The sequence below is a fragment of the Lygodium microphyllum genome, chromosome 14, assembly GCF_053477565.2.
Source record: "Lygodium microphyllum isolate KBCC chromosome 14, Lygodium_microphyllum_v1.1.10, whole genome shotgun sequence".
Classification (NCBI taxonomy): domain Eukaryota; kingdom Viridiplantae; phylum Streptophyta; class Polypodiopsida; order Schizaeales; family Lygodiaceae; genus Lygodium; species Lygodium microphyllum.
In genome coordinates, this window is record NC_141148.1 from 79,844,927 (window position 1) to 79,869,592 (window position 24,666).

Below are 24,666 nucleotides of genomic sequence, written 5' to 3' on the forward strand. Positions count from 1 at the left end.
AAAGAAATGTATGTTTTTGTTAGGTTTCTTAGAGACATTATCTTTTTTTGTTGGCATCATGCCATTTTTGTAACACTTGGAAACAATCGAGCATGTATAGATAGAAAGTAGGATGGCTTAAACCTTTGGCCTTCATGGCTTGCTAATGGAAAGTAGGAGTAGGATGTCTTATACCTTCCCTTTGTAGCATAAATACTAGAAAGAGACCAAAGACGCTGTGCCTTGTATTTGAAACACAAGCAAAGAGGTGATGTTGTGCAAACGTTATCAAGAGTGTATGCTTATTGCCGTGTCTTCGAATCACAATGAACTGCACTCCTCCATGCCAACAATTAGAGATGAACTGTGGAGAAGAGGTATCCTGGATCCAAAAATCACTTTTAATCCCTTGCTGCGTGTGGTGATGATGCATGTCCTGCTTGGAGCAATTGAATTGTACTTTTCATGTATAACATGGACTCTCTCGATGGTAATTAAGGGGAGGTTGGTAAACCATGATTTGGATGAATATTTATGCCATGTTCGTGAAAAATCCACATCAGTTTAACTAGGTTGACATATAATGGTTTGATGCACTCACTACATCCTTGATCGTATGGACCTGTGTGAAGAGTCAAGCGCCCATTTTCACTTTTCGAATGCTGTGCATGTGTCCATCTAGACCATTGTGAAACAACCCAAAAGACAATCCAATAGCTTTCCTCCACATCAGCTTGCAAACCTTCTTCTTTTTGTGCTAAGTCGGAGAATTCGTCCAAGAGCCTTTGGCCCGGTTCAGACTGTGTGGACGGCCACATAAGTGCAGGCTCGTGATGCTGACGTGTTGAAAAGGGATTCGTCAAGACGATTTCCTCACGATCGGAATAAAAAGAAGCCATGAGATTTGAACCCCTGCTAAGATTGTGCTGGCTCTATCTAGCCACATAAACCGATAATCGCAAGAACTTGTGATACTTATTGCTGGCCGTTGGATATATTCACACACAGTGCAAAAAAAACATGCATCCGTTCGTGAACCGGGCCTTTATCCACATGGGCCCACAGACCTAGCTCTTTTTGTGTGTTGAGTCCCGTCCGAGTTTTTCTGAACGCCACTCCACTGCCCTTTTCTCTTCTCTCTCTTTTTTTTTTTCGTAAATTCTCCTCTCTCTCTCTCTCTCTCTCTCTCTCTCTCTCTCTCTTACACGTTCTCCTAGCTTTTCACCGCACCAGGCAAAACTATCAAGGAGGCGTTACGAAAAATGCAGCGATTACTGCGCCATCTACGAGTGCCTGTGCAACAACTACAAGCCCGCCATGCCGGTGCTTGGCGGGCCTATTCTAGCAGCCATGCCCTTGACAGGAAAGAGGTCACGGAACGCGTTCTCTCCGTTATCAAAGATTTCCCCAAGGCCGATCCCGCCAAGGTATGCCATGATTCTATTCCCGACAATGTCGATCCTTTTGTGTCGTTTTTGGTTATTGCCTTCAAGTCTTTCGGGACGACAGAGAAGGATTTGCAAGAAACTCGTTCAGACAGTATCAGGACTCATTCGTCTGATTGCACAAACTCACATTTAGCTTGGGGTTTCTCAGTTCCTTCATTTATGCTCAGAATGCTTGGAGTGTTCGCAAATCTGTTATCAGCACGACATATGTAGTCACAGGAGCTGTATTATTTGTTGAAAATTCCCCGTATTTCTATGGTTAAGTTTTAAGGGATTGGTTGGAAGTATATCATTGCAGCATGCTTCAGGTAACTGCAGTAAGGACTCTAATAATTATTTGTTTACAACTTGAGGATCTTATTCATTAGGATCCTTGGACTACTATTGTGAAGAAGAAACACAAGTTTTTTGAAATCCTGTGACTCCAGTTACTTCTTTGCTTGGTTGTTGAGAGTTGTTTTGGATACTAGCTATAAGATACTAGGTCCTAAATGCGCACCTGAGAAAGAGGAGAGAATCTAAAAGCAAAAAAAGAAGCTGTATTCTTTTGGTGAAATTTGTATATTTAAAAAGTATAATTTGTTTTTCTTTGAAGTTAAATATATCTAGAATAGTGCATTGGAGCTGTAAGTGTTCACTGCTGTAGTGGGTCCACCCAATGGGCTAGAATATGTGAGAGTGAGCAATGGAAGGAGATCACGAACATGGAGAGAGAAGACAAGAGAGAGACAGAGTGAATGCAGAGAAAGGAGCAAAACTGCATTGATTGGAAAATGAAAACTGAATAGAAGGTTGTGTCAATTACTGATCTGCGACAGTGAGGGCACTGGAATGAGGCAGAGAATAGCTGAGAAGCAGGCAATGATGAGATAGTGGAGGCTCTGATGATCTGGTGATGACTGTCAGCATATGGCAATGATAAATAGGGGGACCTCAGCAGACTGGCCCACCTGCTTCTGATGGATGCAAAAATGTGCTGACCAGCATCCAATATCTGCCACTCTGTCTGATCTGCATTGAATGCAGCTGATTGCTGCTGAAAAACTGTTGCCTGCATGCCAGGTGTTTAAACTTCAATGCATCCATGAACTTGACAACCATGAACAGTGGGAACCAGGCTGTACCAAATGCGTATGGACACTTATTAAAGTGTTAATGTAGGGTGTGCTCACCTAGTGTCTTAGAACATTAAGTAGTGACACTAGGCTCCATAGTAAATAAGCCTAACACTAGTTGGTTGGTGGAAGGCTGGTTAGGTCAACCCTTGACCTAAACATTAGTTGTACTTTCACTCTATTTTTCAGTTCAACAAGTAGAGCAGCTTCTGCATGCAGATTTCGAATAGCCACCGTCAGCTAGAGCCGCTCCGTGAAGGTCTTGCTACCACCAGCTCTCAGCCCGAGGAAGAAGGAGAAGACTATCCAAATTGCGCAGTTGCTGTCTCAGCACGGACCATCCAGTGCCACTCCGTAGTAAACCTGACAGTCTACATCGGGCTTCAGCTGTTATGCCTGCCCAGCCTGCATGTGCGTTGCCTGATAACGCCGCTAGCCACCTGTCAGGTGCTGCCTGCTGTCCTGTCCACCACCTCCCCTGCCCTGCTCTCCTGCACCTCCTGCGCTAGCCCTGCCAGCCCTATCTAGGCTGCATCCTGTAGGCACCTCTAGCCACCAATCATCTGCCTCTTGCGCCCACCCCCAAATGCTTGCACCACTGCGCAGCCACCTACACGTGTCTCCTCTGCTTGCTGCGCTGCCTTCAATTGCTGAACCATTGCCAGCTACTTGACATGCCTCCTGAGGAGGTGATATCAGTCCAAATTTCAAAATCTGGGGCTTTTGCTTGAATTAGTGTCTTACACATGGTTCGACATCCAAAGTGTGGACATTGCACAATTTCTTTGAAATTTGTGTAAGAAATCTGAGGCTTTTTAATATTTTGGCTTTGGTACGCATTATGAGGTGCCTTACATGTGCTATTTACTGTTGGTACATGTCCCAAGGCAACATTTCGACATAATTTCAGACTGTAATGCATAAACTTCTTCAATTTCTTAAAACTTTTGAGATGAAATTTGAAGCTTTTGCTGAACACGCATTCCAAGATAGCATACATGTGTTATAGCAGCATCATCTTGTTGCGTATGTCAGATTTGGTAGTAAATTTTGGGGATTTTCAGTAAAAATTTGGAAGTTTCAACATTAACTTGCAGTAAATTGTCTTTTTGGGCATGCATCTGAAGACGAGTGTAGCACAACATTGTATTGTTGTAAATTGCAAGCTAAGTGCTGATTTGTGCAATCTTGGGCACATTTGTCAAGAATTGTGACAGTTTGGTAGTTTGGTACTTGTATTTCAATTTTGTGGGGAATTTTGGTACTCAGTAGAGTACATTTTATACTCTAGCGTGTAGTATTTAGCTACTTATTTTTGTGCGTCAAAAGTAGCATGGCACGTCAAGGGAAGACTAGAGCAACATCCTTGGTGTCCTTGTTAGATAAGCTAGATGGCACCAACTACCCTTTGTGGAGCTTTATGGTGCATAATCTTCATTTGGCGAAGGATTTATGGAACTATGTCACTGGTGATGTGTAGTGACCAGGAGGTCTTGCACCTCAAACACCTCAACATAATGCTAGATGACAAGCTGCTGGTGTTGCACTCCCTTCTCTTCCTATAGAGGGTCAGTGGAGGTGGGACTCCAAGGATGCATAGGCTCTATCTTTGATTCCCTTGTCAGTAAAAAGAGTTATTATTTGCATATTTGGTCTTACAAGACCTCAATAGTGGCTTGGGATGTGCTAGAAGGTATGTTTGCAGCACATAATGAAGCTAGGATATCTTATCTATGTAGAGAATTGGCTAATGTAAATATGGACGAGGGTGACAGTACAACTAATTACCTCACATACGTACAGGATTTGTGTGAACAACTACTTAATGTTGATGAGGTAATTCAAGATGCAAAAATGGTAAATATTACACTGAACTCACTTCTTGAGTTGTATCTTGGATTCCATACCACATTGATGTAGTCCTTTGGGGAGGGGGGCAGCAGCCCTTTACATTTGTGGAATTGGAAGGCCTCTTGTTACAAGAGGAACTGACTTAGAAGAGTGTTGTAATGCGTACAGGTGATTTAGCCATGCTCTCGAAGTACAAAGGCAAGGGGAAAGGAAAGTAGAATGTGAAAAATCGGCAAAAGGCTAATGTGGGATAGCCATAAAATAATGTTTCCCAAGACACAAAAGCTAAAGAAAAAAGGGAAATGCCATTATTGCAAAAAGCCCTATCATTATATTGATGAATGCAAGAAGTGATTGGCCAAAGAAAAGAAGAAAGATTTCAGTTTGGTTGTCTAGGAAACATCAGCCAGTAAATCTTTTGATGGCGATGCTACAACCAATTTTGTGGAGGAAGATTATGCATTTTTAACATATAGTTTTGATTCTTTGATGACTAATTTAGCATTTAATGTTGTTGAAATGCAGCACATGTGGTATTTTGATAGTGGGGCATCCAAGCATATCACTTCCAAGAAGTGTCTCTTTACGTCTTTGCATTCAGCCCCTATAGGAAAACATATTACATGTGCGAACAATAGCAGTTATGATGTATGTGGCATTGGTCCAGTCATGAATACTGTTGCAAATGGTTTAGATTTTATGCTTCTCGATGTTTTATTTGTGCTTAGCATCACAAAGAATCTTCTATCTATATCTACTTTCAATAAGTATGGCTTTCAGGTCATCTTTGAAGTTGACAAATGCATTATTGGAAATAGAGAGATGGATTATGCCCTTAGGTTATTCTGCACCCTGTACAAGGGTCTCTTTTTGCTAGTACTTGGTATGCCCACTATGGACATATGAGTTTTGGTAGTCTAGTGACCCTTCAGTGATGCTGGATGGTAGATGCATTGCCTCTTGTGGAGATGCCATCTCCTCATACATGTGAAGGATGTATTTTGGGCAAAATACATAGGTCTGCTTTCAAGAAGAATGGTTCGGTGCATGCTGTCCAGAAAATGCAGCTAATACACTTTGATATTTGTGGTCCCATGAGGATAAGTGCACTTGGGGGTCATCCTTATTTTGTTACTTTTATTTATGATTACTCAAGGTGCACTTGGTATGCCCACTATGGACATATGAGTTTTGGTAGTCTAATGACCCTTCAGCGGTGCTAGATGGTAGATGCATTGCCTCTTGTGGAGATCCCACCTCTCCATGCATGTGAAGGATGTATTTTGGGAAAAATGCACAGGTCTGCTTTCAAGAAGAATGGTTCGGTGTATGCTGTTCAAAAAATGCAGCTAGTACACTTTGATATTTGTGGTCCCATGAGGATACGTGCACTTGGGGGTCATCCTTATTTTGTTACTTTTATTGATGACTACTCAAGGTGTACATGAATGTATGGGTTGAAAGCAAAATTTGACGTGTTTATGCAATTTAAACATCTTGTTGCAAAAATTGAGGCTTAAATTGGCTCAAAGATGGAAACACTTCGTAGGGATATGGAGAGGGGGGAATACATGGCTCATGCTTTTGAGACATTTTTGCTTGAAAAATGGCATTATGCATCAAGCCGTTGTTAGGATGATACCTTAGCAAAATGGTGTTGTTGAAAGGAAAAATCAGACATTTATGGAAATAATGTGTTGTATGCTTAAAAGCAGAGGGCTGCCACATAACTTTTGGCTCCATGAAACTAGCCTTCCTTCTTAGAGAGGGTGGTAAAACTTGATCAAGCACTTAATTACAATAATTGACAAATAACATAAATTGAAATGCACACTTTACTATAATATTCTTGGACATTGGACACCTTGTTGGCCCCAAAATTGGCGTCCTTTGTCTTATTTCTTTAACTTGTATTGCTATTGGATGGAGTACAACTAAGATTTCCAAAACTCCTTCGATGATCCAAAAGCCCCTTGCTGTCACAAACAAGTGAGTAACAAGTCTTTCAGGCAATTGTCTCTTGATCTTCACCCTAGACTTGTACAAATTGGATCCCTGATTGGCCAAATGTTACCCCAAATCAAATGGGATGGGTTGGCATTTGGAATCCTTGGCAATTCCTTGAATTCCAGTTGCCGACTTCAGTGTAAGATGCCTTTAATTGCTTGCATGGTCCCACGGTGGTTGCTAAGTCCTAATTTTTGCTAGGGTTTACAATATAAATCTCCTTGCTGCCCACCAAAGCTGGTTGAGAACACCCTCAAATGGTTGAGAAATGCTGAGGTACTTAGAGAATGGACTAGAGAATATGAGAGGATGATGAGGAGAGAGAAATTTTAGAGTTTCCATGTGGAAAAATCCTGAAATCTATGTGTTGCTTGCCCTAATCAGCATTAAATACTGTTGTTTGTTGCCTGGAGCCTCTAGGATGCCTTCGCCTACTCACAAATTCTGTCGCTAGCCCTTGATGAGCCTCAATTTGCTGTGGCTTGATCCTTGATGACTCTTGACTGTTGTCGCCTGCAACAAATGGTTGTTTTTTGTCCCAGAAATTGATCAACAACACCTCCTCTCTCTCTCCCATAGCTTAAATGGATTGGATGAGGCTTGCTAGCCCCCAAACAGCCTTCTCTCCCATTGCATGGGCATTTTTCCCAAGTGAGAACCTTCTGATCCCATTTTCTAGCAATTTTTAGAATTAATTAAATTTGAAAACTAATTTCAGCCCTTTTGATCTTGCCCAAAATTAAATGTGCCCATCTACAATTTAATTGGTTAGGCCATTTGCACCCTTAAGTGGTCCCCAATCTTAATTGACCCTTGGATAAGCACAAATTAATTAATTAGTACCCAGTGCCTAGTGTCACCATTGACATTTATTGTGCCAGGGCCAAATTGACACCGATTGACATCCAAAACTTAGTTGTCATAACTTGTCACAACTTTTGCCTTTAACACCCATTGCTTCCTCTAGGTCTTTGGCCTATTATCATGAAATATTTGCCATGTGCCTCACATGTGCCTTACAATGTTGCACTTTTGATTATTAAAAGAATCTAATGTTACTAGCAGAGCAAAGGATCTAAAAAATTTCATGTCCCTGTGACAAACCTTCCCCTTGAAATTCTTGCAATTGCCCTCGATTGCATTGCAATGTGCCAAAGAAAAAGTATGTTGTACTAAAACTTCCATAAGGCATCACAGTCACAAGATTGGTTAAAACTTGTTGAAAATTTCTAGCTAGCATAAGTATAATATAAAACTGAAAAATAGTGTAGAACTATCTCTAGAAACTCATTGGACGCATCTACATCTCATGTTTCTCAATTGTTTTGATTAAACAACCATAGTAAAGCATAAACTCAGCATAAATCATGGCTGAACTGTCAGTGGTATTTCTTAAACATGCAGCTATCCAAAAAACCAGCCGAAAGCCATTGAAAACTGTTAAGAGGATATGGAATTTTATTGCTTTGCTTAGCATTTGATTAAAAGTTAATCAAATGTGCTAATGTGACTTGCACATGTGATATGCTTGTACATGTGATATGCAAGTTAATTATTTCACAGTGTGGGACCTAGGACCTTGAGATATTAGTTGGTGTCAAAGGCAAAAGTTATAAATAAGTTATGTTTGATAGGTATTAGGTGGTACCCGGTGTCGGATTTTGGTCTAGTCCAATTTATTGGCCACTAATATTAGTGGTGACATTAGAGACTAGGCATTAATTAATTAATTAATGCGGTCGAAGGGCTAATAATTGCTCAGGGATACTTGGAAGACAAATTGGTCTAGCTAATTTAATTATTGACTAGTGAAATTAAATTTTTGAGCACTAGAATAATATTAATTTAATAAGTTGGATAATGTTAGAAAATGGGATTACAAGGTTGCCACTTGGCAAAACTTGTCCATGCAAGTGGAATAAATACTTTTAGGGACTGGTGGAAGTCTATTTCAACCATTGTGAGAGAGGAGTTTGATAGAGAGCAAGGAGAGACTGTTGATGTGATTTACAGTCACTGGGGATCAGTCCTACAGTATATGATAGTAGATTGGAGCCTTGTAGGAGCAGGTGATAGCAGCCCAAGGTCCTTCTGGTGTAGATGATAGCATACAACAGGGGGCAATAGTCCTTCTGATGGTCCTAAGCTGTAGGTGACAGGTTCCATGACTGTTTGAGTATAGCAGCCGTAGCTTTTTAACGCTTCTCACAATGAAACTTTGAAATTTCTCTCTCCACAACGTTCTCTCTCATCCCCTTTCATATTTCAAGTTATCTCACAATTTTCCAGCAAGTTGAGCCATGATTTCAGTCAACCCTAATTTACAGTATAAATTAGGGTTTGACAACCACTATGGGACGCATGCTCAAAATTGAGAGCCTAGGACTTGAATTTTAATGGTTGAAATCGAGGAATTTTAGGGGGATTCAAGAGGCTAGCCAACCAATATTAGATTTGGGGCTGAATTTGTCTTTCAAGGAGTAGGGTGAAGGCCAATTCCCAAGCAAACCAAATGGCAAATGGGTTTGGAGGCTTGCTTGTCAGTTTTGATAGCAAGAGGCACTTGGAGTAGTGGAGGAGATGGGAGAATCTCAATGGTACTCCTTACATTTGCAATATAAGATCAAGAAATACCATAAAGGGTGCTAGTTCTGGGGCCTACAGGGTGTTCGATGTCCAAGATTAAACTGGTAAAGCATGCATTTTCAGTTTATGTGAATTTTATGCTTGTTGTAATTAGTCCTTAATTAGGTTATTTACCACCCTATCCAAGGAGGAAAACTGGTTGGAGATAACTAAGCATAAAATGATCTTATGCTAATTTGACAACCAATTACAAACTGTTGCAAATTTGATCCCAAGCTGATCACAAACTGAATGCAAAAACTGATTCAGAAACTAATGCAAAAACGGAAGTAAAACTAATCTCAAAGTGATCATAAATTGATACAATGAGCACATTACCATGGATGCATGCTGAAAACATGAGAGATCCACCATGTACAAGAGCTGTCCATAACTGGTGGAGTAGGGTGCTACCTCTCCCTTGAGAATAAAGTATTGCTCTAATTGAAAGGCTCTAACTGAAAGGCATCTAGGTAAGTCTATAGCGCATTAGTATGGTTTGCCAACTCATCCTTTTCCATTCATTCAGCATCCATTGGTGGACCTTCACCAAATATTTTCTAGAAACTTTACCTTGAACCTTTCTTTCCTTATGTGCCAATATCAGCTCGGGTACCAATATCTCATTTAGCTCCTTAACCTTAGGTTGAATTTTAGCATATACATCCTTTGGCACATCATCACGGAAAGGCCTCAATAAATTGATATAAAAGGCATTGTGTATTCGCCAATGTGGAGGTAATTTAAGCTGATATATAACATTGCTGATACTCTCCAATACTTGGAAGAACCTAGAGTATCTCATACTCAACTTTGGATACAACCTCTCTCTACCTTTCATCCTTTTCAAACTTGTCTTTTCAGAATGCAACAATGCATAATTACCCTTTGCGAAGTGCAAAGCTCGTCTATGGTGATCAATTGCCTTCTTTTGCTTTTCTTGAGATCTTTGAAGAACATACTTTAACTTTGCATAGGTTGTATCTAAGCTTTCCATATAGCGCTTAGCCTTAAAGATCTCATCCTTAGTATGCAAGATAGGTGATACCTTCTTGCCACCCTCAATAACCTTAAATGGAGCTTTGCCAGTGGAACTAAGCATTGTATTGTTGTATGCAAACTCTACCAATGACAAATATTATCTCCACCGTGTCTGATACATAGCACCTCAAAAGATCTAATATTGTGGAATTTGCCTCTTCAAATTGATTACGTGTCGGTGGATGAAAGGATGACGAGGATTTCAATGTGGTACACATATTCTCAAAGAACCTCTTCTAAAATAAACTGGTCATCCAAGTATCTCTATCATTGACGATTGACTTTGGCATACCATGATACTTAAAGATATGTTGCAAAAATAAGTATGCCATTTGATTAGCCTTTATCTTTTTTCTCATCGGAATGAAATGGGTCTATTTGTTAACTTGCAAATGATAGTCCATATCCCATCATTTCTTGTAGGTGTCTTAGGAAGCTAAAAAATGAGATCCATACCAATGCTTTGCCGAGGCTTGTTTGGAATAGGCAAGGGTTGCAACAAACTTGGCATCTTTTGCCTATCATGCTTTACTTTCTAACATTCGATGGATGTCTCAATAGACTACTCTACATCATGTCTCAAAGCTAGCCAGTAAAATAAATGCTCCACTACTTTGACTATGGCATCGATCCCTCTATACCCTGCATAAGGAGGAGCATGACCCAATGATTACTCTAGGCCTCAATTGCTTTGTGATACACAGTCGTCTATGCATCATCAGAAAACCATCTCTCAGCACAAAGTGCTTATGCCTTTGGCCATTGCAAAGTTGATCACACACACTAGTAAAGTCCGAATTAGCAGCATATTGATCCTTCATGGCATCGAGCTCAGTGTGATAAACCATAATGATGGCTAAAATTTGAGGCTTATGTGGTAGCGCATTAGCCACAACATTCTTTTTACCGTTAATGTGTACATTTTGAAAATGAAACATAGAGAGAAGAATTGTGAGTCTCATATGTTTCTCCGATAACTTTGTATGCGTTGGAAAGTACATCAATGCTTGATGATTTGTATGTACTGTAAAATCAGCCTCTAACAAATAATTTTTCCATATGGACAATGCATGAGTTATAGCAAAGAGCTCTTTTTCGTAGATCTGTAAATTCCTCTCTGCATCGTGGAGAAGACAACTCTCATAAGCCATAACTAGGCCATCTTGCATTAAAACAACCCCCATGCTATCTCCACATGTATCACACTGAACCACAAATGTCTTCCTTAGATCGGGCAACACAAGCATAGGATTTGAAGTCATCTTCTCCTTTAACTTATCAAATGTTGAAATTTCCAATGTTGTTTATTTAAATGACACATTCTTTTTCAGCAAAGCATGTAATGGAGATGCAATTTTAGCAAAACCGCGTACATACTTCCTGTAATAGAAACATAAACCCAAGAACCGGCATGAAACCTCACATGTAGGTGACTAGCCCCTCATATATAGTGGACATGCTAGGAGCACCATATGTATTAGGAAACATTCTTGTTTGCATCCTTCAAACCATTGTAATGTGATTGTGCATGAGAATTTGTATACTACCAGCCATACATTTTCCCATATATTGCATGCATTACTAGCTGTATTTTTTCTCATGAGCAACTTTTATATAGAGCATTTGCACGATCAGCATTAATACCATGATTCCCAAACTTAGTGTGTTGCATATATGCATTGCTAAAGATAGGAAAACCAACTTCTATATAGAGCATTTGCATGACTAGCATTAACACTATTAGTGGTGAACATAGTGGGTTGCATATGTGCATTGCTAAACATGCAACCTTGTGCCACATGCATAATGTCAACATTGCAAAACATTGGGTTTTTCATTCCACTTTCCATAGTTGGATACATTGGTCCATATATACCATGCATAGGTGGTTGCATACCAAGTACATTTGGTTTTTGCATCCCATGCTGAAGCATTACCGACCATTGCTTCAAAAATTGAACCACCACCAAAGGATCTCGGGTTGAACCACATAAGCGTGCAATGCCTTGCTGCCCAAAATCCTTTGGATTGGCACTACCAAGATGGCCTTGAATTTGCATGTCTTACTCCATTGGCACTAACTGCTTATGCTCAGTACCAACATTTGGAACATCATGGTATTGCATTGGCTTTTCCTTTGGTACATCCTATTATCTTGAAGCTCTTGAAGATGATTTCCACTTCTTGCCTTTGCTGCCCTTCTTTGAGGAGTTCAAAAAGTGCATAATTGAGGATCATTTGGCAAGTGCACAAACATTTCAGCTGATGTCCTTAGCTGATCCTTAAATTGGCCATCAAATTCCTCTTCCACTTGCTGGTTATCAGCTTCAAGAGGCCTAGAAGGACTTGCCTCTTGGTCAAAACCAACATTAATTGCTTGCTGTCCATGCTGAGTGCCTTGTTTAAGATCGGACATTACATCCCCCCCCCCCCCCGCCCCCCTTTCATTAGGTAAATCTTTAGACTAAGAGGCATTATCGTAGCAATGTTTTTGACTCCCAATTAGGTGTGACGGGCCCAGTAATTCAAGGGAATTGATAGTATCCTAGCAATGGAACCATGAAATCGGCCAATCCTTTTAGGAAAAGGTGGTAATGACTTGATTTAACACTAATTATAGCCCCAAACTTAATGTTGATTGGGTAGCCTCTTGAAATTCTTTGAAATCCCAAATTTCAGTTGGTGAATTTCAAGTACTAGGCCTTGAATTTTAAGCAGTCTATCGAGGGTGGCTGGTAAATCCTAATTTATATTGTGATCTAGGGTTTAGTAGCAGAAATTTTTCAACTATACCCTCTTGAGATTGAGTTTGGTTGAGATCTCTTGAGGGAAGCTATGAATTAGGTAAGAGAATAGAGAGATATAGAGAGAAATTTCAAGAGTTTCATTGCTAAAATTGGTTGAAATTTAATTCTGCTCTGCTGTGAATGGCCGATTGATTGCAGCCCACCATCACCAAGAGCCCCATATCTAATCTCTTGTGCTTGTGGGCTGCAAAATTGATGTCATCTACTTGCATACAACCTATAGAGACTGCCACTTGTCTCCAATGGCATCTTGATCAGCTAGGGGCATATTACGAGGCTGGAGGTATCACGGGACTTCTTCTGCAGACGCCTGCCCTGTGTCCTGTTACAGCTCTTCTCATGTGAAGCACGAGAGCTCTCCTTCGCCACCCAACCACGCTCAGGAAGATGCTGGAGAAAACCCCAGTCGTGACTCCTCTGCCAGCTGTCATTACCTGGCGAGTTATACTATTTTTTATGACTCACTCACTTTCTAAGCTCCCCTTAACCCCGTATGGGCGCCCAAGGCCCCCGGATGGTCATCTCTCGCGCTTGTTTCCCAATAAGTTACATTTATTGATGTAACATTTCCTCCCCCTTAAGAATCGGTTTCGTCTTCGAAAACAATACTTGGAAGGTCCAACTGTAAATTGGGAAACCTTTTTCTTAAAGTGCTTACTCGCTCCCATGTCCAGCTTTCTTCTAAACAATCCCTTTATTTTACCAGACATTCTTGATAAATAGTATGCCTTGTTTGTTTGTTATGAACATTTAAAATTCTTTTTGGTTCATGTGGAATAGATTGGTCATTGAATAGCTCCTCAATGTTATCATTTAAGACTAGATTATCCATATCACCTAGCTTCTTTCTTAGCTTGCTTACACGGAAAATTGGATGTGTTTTACTACCAGTAGGTAGTTGGAGCTTGTAAGCTTGTTTCCCCACCCTCTTAAGTATTGTGAAAGGACCACAATACTTGGGTGAAAGCTTTGGACATCATCCCATTTTTATAGTTTTAGTTTGTCCAGGCACTTTAAGGTAAACCAATTCTCTTTCCTCAAAGGAGATGTCTCTTCGGTGAGGATCTACATGAGCTCTAGCTCGGTCTTGAGCTTTCTTAATATTTTCTTGAGCAAATTTTAACATACTATTCATATCCTCCAAAAAGTCCTCTACTGCTTGAACCCTTTCCTTATGCAATCCTACTGCATGAGGAGCTTTGGGCTGAAACCCATACATTAGCATAAATGGACTATATCCAGTGGAAGAGTATTTGGCACTATTATACGCAAACTTTGCTATCGGTAAATATTCTTCCCAATTAGTTTGCCTTTTACTTACATATACTCTCAACATATCTTCAAGGATTTGGTTAACCCTTTCAGTTTGCCCATTAGTTTGCGGGTGCTCCGCCGTGCTCATGCTAAGTTTAGTATCCAACTTCCTAAATACCGCACGCTAAAATTGGCTATCAAATTTTCTATCCTGATTAGAAACTATATTTGCCAGAAGGCCATACAATCGATATATGTTCTCTATGAACAATCTAGCCAATTCTGGTGTTTTAACATCAGTTGAAGTTGGAATAAACCTAGCCATTTTGGTTAACCTATCCACAATCACCCACACGGAGTCGTGCCCCCTATGTGTCTTGGGTAACGCGACAATAAAGCCCATGGAGATACTCTCCCATTTTCTTGAAGGAATCTCTATTGGGTGGAGAAGTCTTTCCATTTTCAATCTTTTAGCTTTATTAACCTGGCACTTATTACATTTGACCACATAGTCAAGGACGTCCTTATTCAGTCCAGGCCAATAGAACTGCCTTTTAATAAGTCTATAAGTCTTATTAACTCTTGGATGTCCCACACTAGGGGTATCATGACACTCAAAGAGTAATTGGCGACTTATTTCTTCATCTTTTGGGACACATGCCCTACCCTTGTAGAGTAAATAACCATTATCAATGGTAAAATTCTTGCACTTGAATCCCATTTGAGCAACCCCTGATGCTCCATTTTCTTATTGAACATCCTCAGTGGAGGCCCTTCCATTTGGATCCCCATTTTCTATTGCTTCCCATATGTTGGAATATGCCGGATCAACTTGGCATTTCCCTTTTAAGGATTCAAGCAAATTGGAAGTGAATTGAGTAAAACTCAATTCATTTATGATGGGCATTCTGCTGAGCGCATCAGCCACTATATTGTACTTTCCTTTTCTATACCTTATCTCATAGTCAAACTCTTGAAGGAGTTCGGCCCATTTGGCTTTACGGCCTTGTAGATCCGGTTGGTCATTAAGCTACTTAATGCTTTCATGATCCGACAAGATCAAACGTTTGACATTGTACAAATAGTGCCTCCATTTCTTCATTGCATGTACTATTGCATACAACTTCCTTTTATAAACGGAATAATTCCGTTTTGCACGGTCTAATTTCTTGCTTTCAAAAGCAATCAATCGACCCTCTTGTAATAAGACCGCCCCTATTGCCCTGTCGCTGGCATCAGCTTCAACCACGAATGGTTTATTGGGATCCACAATTAATGGTACTAGAGCTGTAGCAATGGCTACCTTAAGTTTTTGAAAACTTTCATTTTGGTCTGTTCCCCAATTAAAGCTCTTCCCTTTCCCTTTAAGTTGGTCCGTCATTGAAACAACTATCTTGACATAACCTTGAATGAATCTACGATAAAATCCAGATAAACCTAGGCAGATCTGCAGCTCTTCTAGGTTCCTTGGAGATGGCCATTCAATAATTGCCCTTACTTTTTCTAGATTCATCTTGATTTTTCGAGCTAATATGCCCTAAGTATTTGACTTCTTGTGCGTCACATTTGGTTTGCTTCGCATAAAGGGAATGGATTCTTAATTGGAATACTAACTGTAAGTGTTCCAAATGTTCTTTTCTTGATTTACTAAAGATCAAGATATCATCCAAGAAGACTACTACAAAGTGTCCTAGATAGGGCCGTAACACACTATTTATCATCTTCATAAAAGTAGCTGGTGCATTAGTGAGACCAAAAGGCATCACCAAAAAATCATTTTGCGCGTATCTAGTAGGAAATGCCGTCTTAGGAACATCCTGGGTCTTAATTCTTACTTGGTGATAGCTTGATCTTAAGTCAATCTTTGTGAATAATTTTGCCTCTTGTAATTGATCAATAAGATCTTCCATTTTAGGCATAGAAAATTTTTTCTTCACCGTTATCTTATTAAGTGCTCTATAATCAACACAAAGTCGCATAGAACCATCTTTTTTCTTCACCAATAAAATTGACGAAGCCCAAGGTGAATTGCTGGGTTGTATAAACCCCTTATCAAGGTAATCCTTGATTTGTCTTTCGACTTCTTGGTGCTGTGTTTCACTTAGCCTGTAAGGTGGTTTAGAAACAAGGCGTATATCTCTATCTATGTCAATTGGGTGATTTACATCACCCCTATCTGGTGGAAGGCCACTAGGTAAGTTAGATAGAAACACATCTTTAAATTCATCTAACAAACTACTTAATTCATTATTTACATTCAACTCACAAACATAAGAAAATTGTTGCTTTATATTATAAGAAGTAAAAGTGTCCTGTATAGTAAGGGACCATAACATATATACCTCACAAGCTTCCTTCTTTATCAGTTTCTGAACTTCAAAGGAACACATCAAAGGGTTATCAGATACTTCATGTTCACCTTGAATCACAAAAGTCTTATCATCCCTTTCAAATTCCAGTGTATTATGATGATAACTATGCTTTAAGGATGGTTCCAATCCCCATAGCCACTCCCTCCCTAAAGTGATATCGGCCCTTTCCATATTCATAATTTAGAAATCAAGCTTATCTTTATATCCTTGAATCTCGATTTCCAAATTGGATACCATTGTATCCCATATTTTATTATCTTGACCTCGCATCACACGAATAACATATTGATGCTCACTCTTTTGTTGGGGAATTTTCAACTTTTTGACAAGTGCATAACTTATGAAATTGTGGGTGGCAGAGTCATCAATCATAACTCTAACCCTCTTCCCACCTATTGATCCATGCACTCTAACTAAATCATGTGGCCCGAAGGTAGGTTGCCACATAGAAGTTGACATACAACACCTGTGTTGTACATCCTTGTGCATGACCTCTAAAGATTTATACTTTTCATGCCCTTTTAATTCCAGGGTCTGCACTATATGAATTTGTTTCTCTTTTCCCTTACCCTTGTCCTTATCCTTTTCTTTATCTTCTCTCTTTTTCCTTTGAGGGCAATTCCAAGCAACATGGTTAGGAGATAGGCAATTGAAACACAATCTTTTTTTTTTTGGCCTTATCAAAGTCATCTTGACTTAGCTTTGGCTGTACATATTGTTTCTTTTCAAAGGGTTGTTTCTTACCCTTAAAGGATGGCATTTTCCTTTTGAATCTGCTTATAAATTTTGAGGCTTCAAATTCCTTAGTCTTGGGTTCTGTATCGGTGAGACTAGTGAGTGCACTTGGATGCGTATTATCTTCAATGATTAGTGCAAATTTAATTGCCTCTTAAAGCGTCTTAGGTGAACTCCTTATTCCCCTTATGTAAATGCCCCGAACAACGTAGTATGCTTAACAATTATGATATTCGCTTGTTTTCGAGACTTAATATAAAAGAGAATAAACACTTAAAGCTGAAAGCGAAAATTACTCACAAAATTACAGCCATGAAAATGTAAAAGTAATGGAGACAAGATTGAGGGTTGAAGATGGGCAACCCCCCCCCCGCGAAGGAATGTATTTCTGCTCAACCCAAGTCCCTTAGGGAAGAGCTCAGTTACAATCAACCTGAGAGTGAGAAGAAGTAATTCTCACTCTCACAAGATCATGCAAAGATGTACAAACACACATGCATTATCTATTATGCAATGATAAAAACTGATTTCTTTACAGTATGAGAGAAGAAAAAGGGGAATTCAGCCTTTCTCCATCGTTGATCAGTAGTACATGGATAGGGCTTGCTTCTTGTAGCTAAAATGGAAGAAAGAGCTCAAGAAGGAGGTGCTGTAATGAATTTACAAGCTTGTTGTCTTGTAAAACAGCAGTGATAGAAGAGGGAATATGGAGGAATTTGATAATGGAGAAGTGGGGGATGGTGATGGGGATGGATGGGGCCAGTTTCTGGCTATCTGTGGGTTCTTTACATGAGTTTACAGCAAAGAAAAATGATGTTGAAAGAAGAAAAACGAGCTCTTATTTATAGGAGAGGGGAGAGCTAGTACAAAAGGGGAAAGTGGAGTAGCACAAGACAAGTGTCCAGCCACATGTCATGAGATGTGACAAGTGGTGGGACACTTGGAAACTTGTGTGACAAGTGTCTTGACACTTGTCTCTTCTCTATGGCCTTCCTTTTTGGGTTGAATACTGTCAAGAATAGAAACAACCAAATTTAGTAAGCATAGTCAGAGTACAAAACTTACTATTTTTAGAATGACATCCCTATTTTTTAGGACTAGCATTTTTAGGCTAATTCGAGGCTCCTAAAATTTAGGGACCTCCTAAAATTTAGGGACCCCCCCAATATGGGTATCATATGAAAGCTTTTTCCGTGTACATCGCAAAAATGGTATCCGAATCTTCATGTGACTTTCCTATGCAAAGAAATGTGCATTTCAAGCTTTCAGCCCACACATGCACATTATACAAGCATTTCATGATCATGCCATCTTGTTGATTGTAACTGTCTGTTCTGGTGGATCTAGCCCACACTTCAAGGCATCAATCCTTTCTGTGTGCGAGTCTAACCCTGATATGCGTGAGTTCTAGTCACAGGCGCCCAATCGGGTCATATAGGTGGAAGTGTGAACTATCTTTTCTCTAACCCACCGTGTGGGTCCACCATAACCTGTGACCACTCATCAGTGGCCAGCTCCAATGCACTTTTCTTTATATCTAATTAGTGCAAAGGAAATAAATTTAATAAATCATTATATAGATAAATTAATAAAAAATGATACAAATTCTGTTTCTATAGAGTTGTGACAGTCCTCTGGCTTTTATTTAGCTGTCCTCAGCTGAAAAGCTTCTTGATATTGCTGTAGAATATTTGGGTAATCCTTCATGAATTTTTCATCTACCCACTGTGCATCTGTTGTGGGTAGATTCTTGAATTTTAGTAAGAATTTTCGTGTCACAAGGCCACTTCTCGTGGTTCGATCCTTGAGAAACAAAATCTTTTCAGGTTCCAAGAGTTGCTCTGTTTCTTCAACTTCTGGGGGATCTTCAGTAATGGGTTTCTTTGGTTCTGGTCCTATGTAAGGTTTTAGCAAACTTACATGAAAGGCATTGTGTATTTTCCAATGAGCAGGAAGCTCAAGTCGATAAGAAACTTCATTTATTTTCTCAATCACTTTGAAGGGTCCAAAGTATCTACTGGAGAGCTTTGGAAAAGATGAATTTTGACCAGAACCTTGTTTGAGCCTGCTTTTATCAAACTTTAGCAAGACATATTGACCTTTTTCAAAAGCCAAAGGTCTTCTTCGTTTATCTGCTTGCTTCTTTTGTCGCTATTGGGAAACTTTGATAGTGGCTCGAACTTGATCCATTGTGGTTTTTAAATCTGAAGCAAACTCATCAGCAGCAAAAATCTTATCTTTAGTGCGAATAATTGGAGGAGGAATCACTTTACCCTGTACTATTTCATTTGGAGCTTTCCCTGTGGATGAGTGCACTGTATTGTTGTAAGCAAACTCCAATAATGGAAGATATTTCTCCCATTGTGACTTATGTTCACTAACATAAGCTTTCAACATATCCAAAAGAGTGAGATTCATCACCTCTGTTTGGCCGTCAGTTTGAGGATGAAAAGCTGAGGAGAACTTTAAAGTGGTTCCCAAATTTTCAAATAAAGCACGCCAAAAGTTACTTGTGAATTTGGAGTCTCTATCTGAAATGATCTCAGAAGGCATACCATGTAATCTGAAGATATGTTGAATGAAAAGTCTTGCAGCTTGTGCGGATTTCAATGTTTTATGACATGGAATAAAATGTGATTGTTTGCTGAATCTATCAATTATGACCCAAATCATATCATGACCTTGAGGTGTTCTTGGAATACCTGAGATGAAATCCATTGTGATAGATTCCCATGGATCTTTGGGCACTGGAAGAGATTGCAACAATCCTGGAATCTTCTGCCTATCATATTTGGATTTTTGGCATACTAGACAAGCCTCAATGAAGTTATGTGTATCTTTTCGTAATGTTGGCCAATAAAAGTAGCGCTCAATTGCACTTAGAGTGGCTGCCCTCCCTCTATGCCCTGTATAAGGGGGTTCATGACTTTCTTTAAGCACCTTTTGTCGAACAGGAAGAGTGACACAAAGGCGATTGTTCATGAGAAGGTAACCGTCTTTGATGGAATAATCTGGATGAGAACCTCCTTGCTGTAAATTTGACCAAATTGCTACAAAATCAATATCTTCATCATAAGTATTCTTCATCATTTGAAAATCTTCATGATGAGCCACTGTAATAGTTGCAATGCGAGGCACTCTAGAAAGTGCATCAGCAACTACATTTTGTTTCCCTGGAGTGTACATAATTTGAAAATGAAACATAGACAAGAAATTTTCCCATCTTGCATGTTTCTCCTGCAAATGCTTTTGAGTCTTGAAATACTTCAAGCTTTGATGATCGGTTTTAATAAGGAATTCATTGCCTAAAAGATAATGTTTCCATATCTTTAAAGCATGAACCACTGCTAAGAGCTCCTTTTCATAAATGTTATACCTTTTCTCCACATCATTTAGACGGCGGCTTTCAAAGGCTACGGCATGGCCTTCTTGATTTAGCACTGCACCAATACAATCACCGCAAGCATCTGCTTCCACCACAAATGGTTTTACCAGATCTGGAATGATAAGAACAGGTCCAGAAGTAAGAGCTGTTTTCAGCCTTGTGAAGGCTGCCTTTTCTTTTTCCTTCCATTGGAAAGAGATCTTCTTCTTTGTAAGGTCATGAAGTGGAGAAGCCATATGTGCAAAATGCTTGATGAAGCGGCGGTAATAAGAACATAAGCCAAGAAACGATCGCACCTCATGTACATCACGAAGATGAGGCCATTCTTGGATTATCCTGATCTTTTCAGGATCCATCTGAATCCCTTCAGAAGAGATGACATGCCCAAGGTAATTTATTTTATGCATGAAAAATTCACTCTTTTTACCATTTACCAAGAGTTGATTTTGTTGTAGTAATTGTAGAACAATTTCCAAGTGTTGATGATGCTCCTCTTCATTCTTGCTAAAGACAAGAATATCATCAAAGAAAGTACCGACATATTGTCGATGCTCTCTAAAGATGCGCTCCATCATTCGATTAAAGGTGGCTGGTGCATTGGTTAATCCGAAAGGAACCACCAAGAATTCATAAAGACCGTATGAAGTGCGGAAAGCAGTTTTGTGTACATCTTGTGGTATTACCCTAATTTGATGGTAACCACTCTTTAGATCAATGCGGCTGAAAACCTTTGAGCCTCCTAGACGATCCAAAATGTCGTCAATTCTGGGAATAGGAAACCGATTCTTCACAGTGATTTTGTTGAGGGCTCGATAATCAATGCACATCCTAAATGTGCCATCTTTCTTTTGAACAAGAAGAACTGGTGAACAAAATGGTGAGCTACTTGGCCTAATTAGCCCACGGTTGAGTAGGTCTTCGACTTGCTTTCTGATTTCTTCTTGTTGAGGACGGCTCACACGGTATGGTGCTATATTAGGAGGAGAACTGCCCGGGATAATATCAATATGATGGTCTTCTGGCCTTTCTGGGGGAAGTTGATAAGGAAGATCTTCCAAAAAACAATCTTTATACTTTTCCAAGAGCTGAAGTTGCTCTTGGTTTTCAGCATTCATATTATCTTTTACATCAGTGACATAAGGCAGACAACATTGAACACAATCCTTAATTGCTCTAGAGACTTGCATATGGCTTACCATAGGTATGGTGTCTCCAGAAACTCCAGCTTGGATCTCGTACTTCTTGCCTTTGTTGGTGAGTTCTACCTTCTTTTTCTGAGAAAAGATGGTTGAATCTATTCTATGATTCCAGGGCATGCCAAGAATCACATCGCAACCATCAAGGTCTCCGATACAGAAGGTATCTTCGTCACTGTAGCCTTGAATTTGAAACTTGAGCTTGCCAATGTAGGGTATCACAGTCTTCACTGTGTCACCTTCATCAGCATTTAAAGCTTGGCGAACTTCTGCCGGAGTGTCCATCTCTTCGTTCTTTAATCCAAGGTCTTTAGCTAATTGCAAGGAAATGATATTTTCATTCGCCCCAAGATCTATCAAGAATAGTGCTTGCTTACCTTGCAACTGTCCCCAAGCTTTTAATAATTTGCGCGTCTCTGGAGTGTGAGTTGTGTTTGCAACTACATCACTGATAGCATTGATTTTCACTGGCGACTTAGGCTTGTTGTCAGAAACCTTGCTTTGTCCCTTGTTTGGACATTGCTTCGCTATGTGGCCTGTCTGTCCACATTTAAAGCACTTCCCTTCTTTCATGAAGCGTTGCTTTTCTTCTTCAGAAAGTTGCTTTGCTTGTGGGTATAGATTGGAGCGAAATTGAGGAGCATTAGGAGGTGCATAGGGCTTCATCTTCTTTTGATTTGATGGCTGCTTTTGCCACTGTTTTTGTCCTTCATTTGGGGCTGAATACTCCTCATCATCAGCTACTCTCTTCTTATCATTCTTTTGGAATGATTTGTTGCCATTGTGCTCCATTTCCCATGTCTCAGCATGGTCAATGAGTTCCCTGAGACTAGAACAATGATAATGATTAAGAGCAGTACGAAGTTTAAAATGCAAATCTCCTTGAAACTTCCTAAGCTTTTCCGAACTGCTGATCTTCTTGAAATGTTGGACCTTCAAAAGTAGCTCCCAAAATCTCTTGGTATAGTCACCAAGTGACTCATTTTTCCTTTGCCAAAGCCGATCCCATTCCATTTTTACATCTCTTTTGAAATGAACAGGAAGAAATTGGCTTTGTATCAGGCGAACAAAGGACCGCCATGATTTTGGGCAGCATGATCATATTCCAACCCCGTCCACCAAGTATGGGCTAAGTCGGTTAAATGTAAAGCTGCAAACTTAATCTTTTCTTTTTCTTTATACTTGTCACGACCATACAAAATTTGAAATTGACGAATAAACTTCAGAAGAAGATCAGGATTTCGGGAACCATCATACATACTGAACTTGATCTTCTTTTCAAGTTGAGATAGTGATTTAGTCTTCTTCTTCTTCTTATGCCTTCGTCCATGCTCAGATCTTGAGGTTGAAGATGATGAAGTGCTTGATGGGGATGAAGATGGAGACGAGGGTGAAGAATGTCGACGCCTTTGACGATGATGAGGTCTTCCACGAGAAGGGTGTGACTCTTCATTACTAGAAGAGGATCCATCAGAATAGGCGCCAGATGACTTTGAAGAAGAGGATGAGCTTCGACGCGATCTCTTTCTTTGTCTTGAAGTAGAATGGGACTGCCTCTTAGAAGTAGTTGGACTTCTTGATCGGCTCCTTTCATTGGTATGGCTTTGTCTTCTTGAAGTAGATGGGCTTCTTTCCTTGAATTCTTTGGGATTCTCAACTTTTTCTAGTTTGAGAAGTTGCTCACGAATTTGCTGATTCTCCTCTCTAAGACTTTGAATGGCTTGAAGGATAGCACTCGATTGATCCATTGAGACTAAAGAAAAAAAATATGCTCAAGCACTCAATGCAAGGGCTGAAAACAAACAAACTTGTAGTTGTAAGCACTACCAGTGTTGGGGGTGAGGACCGAGCCAAAGCTCTGATACCACTGTAAATGCCCCGAACAACGTAGTATGCTTAACAATTATGATATTCGCTTGTTTTCGAGACTTAATATAAAAGAGAATGAACACTTAAAGCTGAAAGCGAAAATTACTCACAAAATTACAGCCATGAAAATGTAAAAGTAATGGAGACAAGATTGAGGGTTGAAGATGGGCAACCCCCCCCCCCCCCCCCCCGAAGGAATGTATTTCTGCTCAACCCAAGTCCCTTAGGGAAGAGCTCAGTTACAATCAACCTGAGAGTGAGAAGAAGTAATTCTCACTCTCACAAGATCATGCAAAGATGTACAAACACACATGCATTATCTATTATGCAATGATAAAAACTGATTTCTTTACAGTATGAGAGAAGAAAAAGGGGAATTCAGTCTTTCTCCATCGTTGATCAGTAGTACATGGATAGGGCTTGCTTCTTGTAGCTAAAATGGAAGAAAGAGCTCAAGAAGGAGGTGCTGTAATGAATTTACAAGCTTGCTGTCTTGTAAAACAGCAGTGATAGAAGAGGGAATATGGAGGAATTTGATAATGGAGAAGTGGGGGATGATGATGGGGATGGATGGGGCCAGTTTCTGGCTATCTGTGGGTTCTTTACATGAGTTTACAGCAAAGAAAAATGATGTTGAAAGAAGAAAAACGAGCTCTTATTTATAGGAGAGGGGAGAGCTAGTACAAAAGGGGAAAGTGGAGTAGCACAAGACAAGTGTCCAGCCACATGTCATGAGATGTGACAAGTGGTGGGACACTTGGAAACTTGTGTGACAAGTGTCTTGACACTTGTCTCTTCTCTATGGCCTTCCTTTTTGGGTTGAATACTGTCAAGAATAGAAACAACCAAATTTAGTAAGCATAGTCAGAGTACAGAACTTACTATTTTTAGAATGACATCCCTATTTTTTAGGACTAGCATTTTTAGGCTAATTCGAGGCTCCTAAAATTTAGGGATCTCCTAAAATTTAGGGACCCCCCCA

At 39.8% G+C, this 24,666-nt stretch overlaps 1 protein-coding gene across 1 annotated transcript in view; it reads left to right on the forward strand.

Annotated features, from left to right (window-relative positions):
- Positions 1–1,156: 1,156 nt before the first annotated feature.
- The window catches only part of MTACP-1 (mitochondrial acyl carrier protein 1), a 56,296-nt gene continuing 32,786 nt past the window's right edge, over positions 1,157–24,666 (forward strand). The window contains exon 1 of the mRNA XM_087692994.1: positions 1,157–1,406. Coding sequence (XP_087549120.1) covers positions 1,242–1,406 — 165 coding nt within the window. The 5' untranslated portion in view covers positions 1,157–1,241. The remainder of the gene's footprint in view (positions 1,407–24,666) is intronic.